Genomic DNA, 9805 nt, shown 5'->3' on the forward strand with positions numbered 1-9805 from the left:
AAAAATGTGTGTGTTAGAGGATTTTTTACAACGCTTTCAAGAGATTATACTGAGATAGCACTATATATAGATATTGCATCAAACTGCTTAAAACTGTGACTTTTGTATAAAACATTTCTCTTCAAAAATTCATTGTTTACTTGACGTCTTACGTTTGAAATTTAACACCCTGTATATGTTTTTTCAGTTACACCCTATGTATAATGAATGTAACTAATAAAAATGATTAAAAATAAAAATTTTTTAAATAAGCATATTTTTTAATTCCTATTTATATTTTATAAACAGGGAACAATGAAACCAAAAGCTAATTACCAATTTATCTCTTTAATTTTTATTCCTCCTTGAAAGTACAATCTATATTTACTTTTATAGTTCGAATTTTTAGAATTTTAACTTGCTTTTATACTTCATTTCATTCTTTTAATGCTCTTTGTTAATCAAGAACTTATAGAGAGCAATAGTTGTGCAAGAGACATTTAATTTACCTGAATTAATCCAGATTCAGAAAAGCATTTGTGGATTGACATAAAATAATTCCGCACAGTAGTCACCAAATATGTACAATTTCTTCTTAAATGTATCAATAGTTCCTTTCTCAACAATTGATTCATACCAAGGTCAAAATTGTTATCTTCTCAAGACTATATTATAAATAATTCTATTTGTTCCTCTTGAGTTAGTTGAGTTAGTTATTGATTTCTTGTTTTTTTCTATTTATATTGATCTAATCTCTGTTAATCTTTTTTTTGTTTGTGTCACTTTGATGATATACTATCGCTATTCTCATTGTCAACAATATTATCACCAGAAACTTTTTGCAATTTTGGAGATATATAAGTATACAAATCTTTTCGTTTTATATGTTTAGCCTCAATCCATAATTTTTCTTTCAACATATTTATTTGCCCTGCTTGCTTCTCAATTGTTTCCACAAAAGATTTAATATCATATGTGAGATCAATGAAACTCTTGCTCTTAGCAAATGACAGGCCGATAAACCACATAGAACAACATTTATCTAATTTAGGATTTAATGATGGAAATACTTCTGGATTAACATGTATCAAAGTAATATGAGGGTTTTTTTCCAATGTATCTATTAAATATGGTATTTTTGACTCGACAAGGCTACACCATGCAAGTTGATCTTCCATATTTAAACTTCTAGCTAACAATATAATATAATGTTTATATTTTCCAAAAAAATTTGGTAGCTCAAATAACTTTTCCCACGTTGCTTTACCTATCATGATCTTATCAGTTGTGGCCAATCCATTTTCAAAAGCTTTTTGCATGATAGTTCTGGAAGATACGGATACGTTGAAAGTAGAATTCTGTTGAGGATACACTGGCGTAATTATTGGCATTAAATGATATTTGTCTGATACATATGTTCTTGGATCCCAAAGTGTATAATTTAGATTGACATTGTCAGGTTTTTTTAAGAGTACCGGACATGGCCATTTCCATTGAGAAAATACAAGAAAAAATTTTTCTATTAGAGTTGCAGCCATGGCATTCGGATAAAGTTGACACGTTCGAGCGACTAATATCGTCCAGGATATACCACCAAGAAAACCTAAAACATTGCTGTATATGCCCTGTCGTTTCGCCCATAATTTTATAGCTCTAAGAGTCAATCTGAAATTTTCTACATTAGGTACTAAGCGCAATATTTCATCTGTTACTCTACAAGCATTGAGACTCGTGGCACACTCTTGATCAAGATGTTTGAGTAGCATATCATCTTTAAGATTCATCGAATCTGGAATTTGTTTAAAAGATAACTTTGCAAATAACATGTTGATCTCTATACCTTTAAAATTCATTTTTATGATTGGTATAGAGGCTTTTTTCACTGCCATCAATTCTGGAATATTTTCAAAAGTTAACTTTGTTAGTAACATGTTGGTTTCTACATCATCAAAATTCAGTTTTGTAATAGGTACAAAGGCTTTGTTCACTGTCTTTAAATCTGTAACTTCCTCTTGTATCTTTAGCAATTCAAAAAAGGATGTAAAATAATCCGATCTATATATGTGACATGGCACAACACACAAGGCATCGATATCAACACCTTTATGATGTACACCTAATCCATACGAACCAAATGTATATATTTTACCACCAACATGTTCAGCTGCATAAGGTGACATGTTTCTAGCAATGCTGGTATCCTTTATCCACTGTTTAACCAATGCATTCAGTTTGCTTAAGATCTCTGTCTTATGTTTCAACTCTTCCTCAGATTCAAAAACATTGTAGGGTTTAAGGGCTTCCTTCAATTCGTTAGTTCTGTGAATGTGAATGGATTTAGGCTCCGCTATACTAATAGGAGATGTTAGACCCAGAGTAATATTCTTTTGTTTTTTTTGAGTAATTTTCTTCATTGTAATATTCTTTATTTAAACATGTATTGCTTAATAATGTTCGTCAAAATCACAAATTGGAATCATTATCTTGCATTAGTAACATTTTAATATTCTTCATTTAAACATGTACTGCTTAATAATGTTCGTCAAAGACACAAAAACATGATAAGATATGTAGAACAAAGTTCAATCATGTTGTCAGATTATAAACTGGAGTCTCTCAAGTCCACGAGGAATCCGCGTGATGCTGTAGTAAAATTGCTTCTCATCAATCAGTGGACATAAGAATATATGTAAGCATATATTAATCACGCAAAAAAAAATAAGAGTGCATACACTTTACATTACACACATACCAGCCTACAATTTTATTTACTCTATTCTGCGTGCATGTAGCATGGATCACAACCAGAAATTGTGCATGTACCCATTGGCCCATATTCTGAATCCTCTTTTATCGATAAAAGTGCTCCTAAAAGCGGCCTGTAGCCAATCAGAAGGCTTATATGCCACTTTTAGAGGCACTTTTATCGATAAAAGAGGATTCAGAATATGGGCCATTGAGACATTCGTGGACAATGGCTGGGTTCAGCAGGAAAAGCTGCTTTGCAACTGTTGTAAAATTCGTGAATCTGATTGGTGTATGCTCTTAAATTCAGTCAAAATTAAGAGCATACGCCAATCAGACTCACGAATTTTACACAGTTGCAAAGCAGCTTTTTCTGCTGAACGTAGCCATTGGCTTTGTAGTTCATGTCCATGTTCTTATGTTTATAGAGGGCGTATCGCTTTCAGGTAAAATAAAGTCACTAGATATACAAAGTACCGCAATCCATAAGACTCATGGCCATTTCTACCAATGCCGTTTAACTTTAATCTTAGCTTAACTCATTCTTTGTCTCTTTCTAAAGGAACAGTTAGAAGGAGACAAAGAGTGAGTTAAGCTAAGATTAAAGTTAAACGACGTTAGTAGAAACAAGCATCAGGGCCGCTTCGACCAAACTCCGATTAAGACTGCGTTCGGAAACATCACCCGAGTGTACCCGGGTATCATTTTATCCTTGTTTAACATTCGGTGAACAACAAGGATAAAATGATACCCAGGGGCACTCGGGTGATGTTTCCGAACGCAGCCTAATTTAATCGTTGATTAAAGGGTTGCCAACATGACAAAATAATTCAGTGTGACCAATTGTATTTCTAACAATATACAGAGAGAAACCAATATAATTGTAGAAATACAGTATATCGTCAGAAATACAATTGGTCACACTGAATTATTTTGTCATGTTGGCAACCCTTTAATCAACGATTGAGTTAATCGGAGTTTGGTCGAAGCGGCTCTCAATGTATAAGGATTTGGAGCCAAAATGACGCCAAAAAGTACAAGTGCACACTTTTGTTACGTATGTATGTACACTTTAAGTGCAATTTTCTAACCTGTATGTGAAATTTGAGAAGCATTCGTGACTAGGTTGTTGCGTAAAAGGCTATAAGAAATTAAAGCGAAAAAGGTTTTTCGTTTATTTCGCATTCCAAAAAGCGAAAATAACAACAAAAAATGCAAAAAATGGCTGAAATTAATTGCCAAAAATACATTATTATTAAGGGGTTATGTAAATATATAATTTGAATGAACCGCTTATTGGAGCCAAAATGGCGAATGATTGCGGTACTTTGTATATCTAGTGACTTTAAGGTAAAAGCAGGCCATGGCATCTCTCGTAGCGTTTTCGAATGATCGGGTTTAATCTCTCCGGATAGTTTACTAGATGTCATTGACCAATCACAATCATTCTTCTGAAGAATGTATGGTTACATGGTTGTGATTGGTTAATGACGTCTAGCAAAATATCATTCTCATTGGCCGCATTATTACTAGTTTTCCGACGTAATTCGTTGATTGGTCGGATCTGAAAGTAGAAACCAATCATGTTCGATTGCTACTCAGCAGTTGAGTCCGCCAAATGTGGCCATTCTTCTTTCTGCATCGAACACAATCTAAAAATCTAAATGATCTAATTTGACCTTATACTTTATATTGCAGCGTGACGCATAATTTACCCCTTATTTATTCGTGAACATTTGTAAATTCAACGGAAAAGAAAAAAAATTTTGAAAATGTGACTGCGTTAATTACTTTGGCAGTACCGTGTGCATTGATGTTTTCATATTCTTTTCACGGAAAGTAATGAATATTATCATTATGTATCTTTTTTTATGTATCTTGTTGTTTGTATCGTTATATACATGTTTCATGTTTCATTTTTAGGTATATTTTATGGAAGATAAAATGTCAGAGTCGGACATATTTGATGAGAAACGTTCTGTAAGTTTATTCTCGAATGAAAAATTATCAACAAACCTCAGCATGGACATTGCCAATTCAGACTGTAAAGATTTACTTGGATATTCTTTACACTGTCATTTATGCTGCTTTTAATATCGTAATATTTTATTGTAGCAGATTCCATGTCTATTTATATTAATGAACCAGAATTCTCGGAAGACATACCTGAATGGAAGGGAATGAGCATGAATGAAATACGTAAAGGTTTTGGCATATATGAATATCGAGAACATCCACCAATTGTTCCTTCTACAAAGCATACAGTGCTGTTTAGGGTATAATTCTACATAAATAGAAAAAACAATAGTATTTTCAATTTTTTGTTGATATGTATATATATATATATAAATATGTACATTTTTTCTCTGATTAGTTACCTTTATCTATGCATGAACCACCAAAGCCTTATCCGACACATAAAATAGACAAATGGAGCCATGGATATGTACGATTGCCATGTTCTGCACATTGTATTTACCCAGTTGATGAGGTATGATATGTAGATTGTTGTATAATTCATAATTTTAATAATAGATTCTCTAACAAATTTAGTTGCAATTTCTTTTCTTAGAAGATATTGAGAAAAATTACTATTGATTACAAATGTAAAATTTTTAATATATATATAAAACAAATAAATTGTACATTTATTTGTAACTTGTTACATTTACACAACATTCTATTGATCTCTAATTAACTGATCATTTTTTGAATATATTTTGAATATATTTCATGTATATTTTGAAATTTATTTGCTTATCTTTAAACTTAATCGATGAGAAAAATCTTTTACAATTGTTTATACAAATCAAATTATTATCATCTAAATGCATTTTTATGGAAGAAAAGTTAATTTTAAATTTGTTTCTAGAATCTATCATTAAAATCGCGAGTTGTGGAATACTTTGGGTCCATCTTACTAGGGTCCATCCGCCACTGCTATTTGGTACAGTGGGGATTTTAATATATACTAGAGGGATCTTGGGGGATGTGGTCACTCTACGGCGTTGTGCTCGTCGGTGCCGTTTCATACGGAAGGCCAGTCGGAAGCCAGCATGCACGCGAATACCTCCACCGGCACTTATTTGGTCAACGAGCGACCTTTCAGAGATCCTCCATGGCAATTGGCATTGCATCCATCGAGTGAGATTCCAACATCGCTCTGGAGTCGCATATCACTGTGTTAAAAAGCAGCATTAGGTGTGAGGTCTGGATAGCTTAGTGGTCTAGAGCAGTTGCCCGGAAAGCGAAAGACTCGGGTTCGATTTCCGATCCAGCCACTTACTCCTCACATATTTTTCTAGTCTGCGAATATTGTTTTCTAGCAATTATTCGTTAGGCTGAAAAATGTGTAAATGCTCTCTCCACAGGATATGCGTCAATGCCGTTGCCACCGATGGATTCTGTCGCTCGTTGATCAAATGGGCGTAAAGACACGTCCGACCTTCTCCCACATACATCTCTATCTTTTTCTGGATTCTGTCGCTCGTTGATCAAATGGGCGTAAAGACACGTCCGACCTCCTCCCACATACATCCCTATCTTTTCTGGATTCTATGTTATATAGATAATTACTGACATAATTAGACTTCATACATTTTAGAGAAATGGAGATCGTGGTTGTCGAAATAGATGGGATATGATCCAGGAAGCTTTGCTAAGAAGCATTCTCTCCAGTCAACAATTAGAAAATGCTATACTTTCATATAATCAAATATATGCACAACGTTGGAATTTTTCAGCACTTCATCATTTTTTTTCAGAGGTATATTGTGCAATATTTGTTATATTACATTTATTATACTATTTTAAAAAATCTTTATTAAAAAATAATTTTAATTGAAGATTTTGGATCCGGAAGAGACAGTTGTCTTCTTCAAAACTTTAATGCCAAAAATAATCCAGCTTGCTCTGCAACTTCCTATGCTGTTAACTGGTGCGATACCTCTTCTGAAACGTCATACTAATGGCTTTATTAGTTTAAGTCAATTGCAAGTAGCTTCGCTACTAGCAAATGCATTTTTTTGTACATTTCCTAGACGGAATTCCAGTAATCCACAATCGGAATATGCAACATATCCATATATTAATTTTAATAGGTAATTTAATAATGTATATCATTTATGTTATATTTATTAGATATAAAGGATGTATGAGTTTCATAAGTTTGTACATTGAGTCTCATAAGTGCATTTTAAATGAATACTTTAATTATACATATTTCAGATTGTTTGCTGCTCATAGTAAGGAAAAATATAATCAATGTGAATCAGTGATGGAAAAAATCAAGTGTCTGCTCCATTACTTTAGGAGAGTAACAGCTAAAGGTGAGTACATTATATTTGTAAATTTTTTGTACAACATAAATAATTATGCATTTTAGTGTGATAATTAGATATAAATACAGAGTTTAAATTATGTTATGCTTTTTACATAGAGTAGCACCTGAAGGTGTAATAACAATTGAACGGCGTTATATTCCGCGTGAAAACTGTCCGAAATGGAACTTGCAGAATCAAAAATTATCACCATTGCATATAACAAGCAAGGGAACCATTGAAAACGAAGGCGCTGGATTGCTTCAAGTGGACTTTGCAAACAAGTTAGTTTTTACCATGTACTTCCGATATAAACTTACAAGTCTATCATATGTAAAATATAAGATGATAAACAATAAGTAAATATAACAAAATATTTTTTCGGAAAATTACTATTTACTAATTCTGTTTTTCATCTTGAATAGATATGTGGGCGGAGGTGTGCTAGGCTTAGGATGTGTACAAGAGGAAATACGATTTGTTATATGTCCAGAGCTTATGGTCACTATGTTAGTTACGGAAGAATTAGATGATACTGAGGCTCTCATCGTCAGTGGTATCGAGCGATACAGTAAATACGAAGGTTACAGTAACACTTTTAAGTGGAAAGGAGATTTCATTGATGAGACACCAAGGGACGACAGTTGCAGGCGTATGACGTCAATCGTTGCCATTGATGCTCTTTATTTTAGACAGCCCTCGTTGCAGTTCAAAATCGATAATATAACTCGTGAACTTAATAAGGTTTGTAATATAATGTAAATATTTTATAATCAGAAGTTAATATATCTAGAAATTAATAATTTAATTTTTAGATAAATCACGAAATAATTTTTATTTATAAATAATATATTTACTAACTTTTATGAATTATTTATAAAAAATGTATAATTTTTAAATAGACAAAAGTTCTAGAAAAGATAAATTAAAAAGAGAGAAGAGACAAAAAGAACCAGCGCAGTTTGTAGAGCGTAATTTTATTAATAAAAAATTAAACACGAACAATTATTATTATAATTTGATATTTAGATTTAATAATTTTCAATTTAATTTTATTGCTTTACTATATTTTCGATAAAATTAAGAAACCATTAACTGTACAAATTATCAAAAATTGCCATTTCTCTCTCTCATAAGATTATGCTTATAATGCTACTGTTCTTAGTTTTGAAAAAAAATAAAATGTATTATTTCCTATAGGCTTATGTTGGATTTGTCGGATCTGATATTTATAAGAATAATCTATCCGCCATTGCAACGGGAAACTGGGGATGCGGAGCGTTTCGTGGAAATCCGAAGTTAAAAGTATTGATACAATTAATGGCTGCTGCAGTTGCAGGTCGATCTATGGTTTATTTTACTTTCGGAGACACAACGTTAAAAGACGATGTGGCAGCAATGTATGCACATCTAGTTCAACATGATATTGATATAGGTATCAATTTAAATTCATTCAAGTATTCATTGTATTAATATATACAAGATGTTAAGATTTTATATATTTATTTATATCTAAATATACATCTTTTTAGCACGACTTTATTCAATGATGTCAGAATATCATCAAGAATCCGTATCAAGTGACCATTCGGATTTTTATCGTTTTTTGTACAACAAAAGCAGGATAAAGCCGTTGAGCAAATATTTTCCGATAAAAAATAAAAATTCCTCAGCAAATATTTTTGCCAAAAACTCGAATAATACATTATCTGAAAGAAGCAAAAATGTGGCATTAAATAAAAATGTTTTTAACAAGCATCTTTATGAAATGACAGAAGAGGAAAAGATAATAAATTGGCTGGCCAATTGCGATGACGATAACGACGATAATGCTAAACTCGATATAAAGGACGCGTGTAATGAGAAAACTAAGAACAATCTGAAAGAAGCAAACAATGTTAAAGAAAGTAGTGATTTACATCTTGTAGAGAAACATTTTGTAAATGATATTGTCGGAGAAAACAAAAGTCAGGGAGATAAAGTATTATGTAAGTTGAACAAAGATGTACATTTTTCAAGTTTGAAAGAGTCAATTACTCAACATTCTATCGACGATCCAGATACGTCAAAGAATATAAAATTCGAATCGTCGGAATTAAATGGCAGTGAGTCTATTAAAATTTTAAGAGACTATTCTGTTTCGGAATCCCATAAACAAGAATCACTTTCGAGAAAGAGCGGTCAAAGGGAAATCTCGAACGAACGAGATACATCAAAGAAGATCAAGCCCGAATTATCGTTGGAATCGTCAGAACTAAATGACAGTGAATCTATTGAAATCTTAAAAGATTATTCCATTCCGGAATCACACAAACAAAAATCACTTCCGAGAAAGAGTGGCCAAACGAAGATCTCGGATTTTTTCCACCGAATATCATAAATAATACTGAATAATCATTTTTTCAATATAATGTTAATCTGCTCTCGCAGATTTTACTCACGATTGTAAACATTTTCTGTATATTCCGTAATCTTGAACCAAATCACAAAATGTAAATAAAATTCGATGCAAAATAATTACACGAGCATCTGAATAAAACATCTTTTTATTTTATATCTTTTTAATTTCAAAAAAGTAAATGTATCATTATATCATTGTATAAGATAGAAAATAAAGTAAATAATAATGAAGTCGATATTTAGCTTTTTAATGCAACGAAAGTACAATTGGCATAATTTTCAATCGGATGATATTCCAAATAAATCGATATAACGTTGATAAAAGCTAATAAATAATAATTATCATCTAATATTATCATTCG

General features: G+C 32.0%; 1 protein-coding gene and 1 pseudogene across 6 annotated transcripts; one reads left to right on the forward strand and one right to left on the reverse strand.

Moving 5' to 3' along the window:
- Positions 1 to 611: 611 nt before the first annotated feature.
- LOC145977516 (poly(A) polymerase type 3 pseudogene) lies at positions 612 to 3064 on the reverse strand (annotated as a pseudogene). Of its 3 annotated transcripts, none has more exons than XR_014440523.1 (2): positions 2732 to 3064; positions 612 to 2622 (listed from the first exon to the last, which is right to left on the reverse strand). The product of XR_014440523.1 is annotated as a poly(A) polymerase type 3 pseudogene, transcript variant X2 (transcript). The 3 variants fall into 3 exon arrangements; XR_014440522.1 differs by having other exon boundaries at positions 612 to 2636; XR_014440524.1 differs by having other exon boundaries at positions 2719 to 3064.
- Positions 3065 to 4344: 1280 nt separating this feature from the next.
- LOC145977514 (poly(ADP-ribose) glycohydrolase) lies at positions 4345 to 9679 on the forward strand. 3 transcript variants are annotated; one of them, XM_083109604.1, is made up of 12 exons: positions 4345 to 4563; positions 4648 to 4768; positions 4840 to 5000; positions 5099 to 5215; positions 5597 to 5671; positions 6329 to 6490; positions 6571 to 6824; positions 6952 to 7052; positions 7168 to 7327; positions 7469 to 7787; positions 8244 to 8478; positions 8576 to 9679. In XM_083109604.1, the coding sequence occupies exons 2-12, from the start codon at positions 4657 to 4659 to the stop codon at positions 9421 to 9423; spliced, it is 2544 nt and encodes an 847-aa protein (XP_082965730.1). In that variant the 5' UTR covers positions 4345 to 4563; positions 4648 to 4656; the 3' UTR covers positions 9424 to 9679. The 3 variants fall into 3 exon arrangements, with proteins under 3 accessions (XP_082965730.1, XP_082965731.1, XP_082965732.1); XM_083109605.1 differs by having other exon boundaries at positions 4843 to 5000; XM_083109606.1 differs by lacking the exon at positions 5597 to 5671 and having other exon boundaries at positions 4346 to 4563.
- The last annotated feature ends 126 nt before the right edge of the window (positions 9680 to 9805 follow it).

The sequence above is a fragment of the Camponotus vicinus genome, unplaced genomic scaffold (assembly GCF_025532165.1).
Source record: "Camponotus vicinus isolate PSW18456_S1 unplaced genomic scaffold, iyCamVici1.0 SCAF_9, whole genome shotgun sequence".
Lineage (NCBI taxonomy): Eukaryota > Metazoa > Arthropoda > Insecta > Hymenoptera > Formicidae > Camponotus > Camponotus vicinus.

Coding starts and splice junctions, on each gene's coding strand:
- LOC145977514 (XM_083109604.1), top strand. CDS start 4,657: ATGGAAGATAAAATGTCAGAGTCGGACATATTTGATGAGAAACGTTCT. Junction 6,491..6,570: donor TTCATCATTTTTTTTCAGAG/GTATATTGTGCA, acceptor TTTTAATTGAAG/ATTTTGGATCCGGAAGAGAC. Junction 7,053..7,167: donor TAGGAGAGTAACAGCTAAAG/GTGAGTACATTA, acceptor TACATAGAGTAG/CACCTGAAGGTGTAATAACA.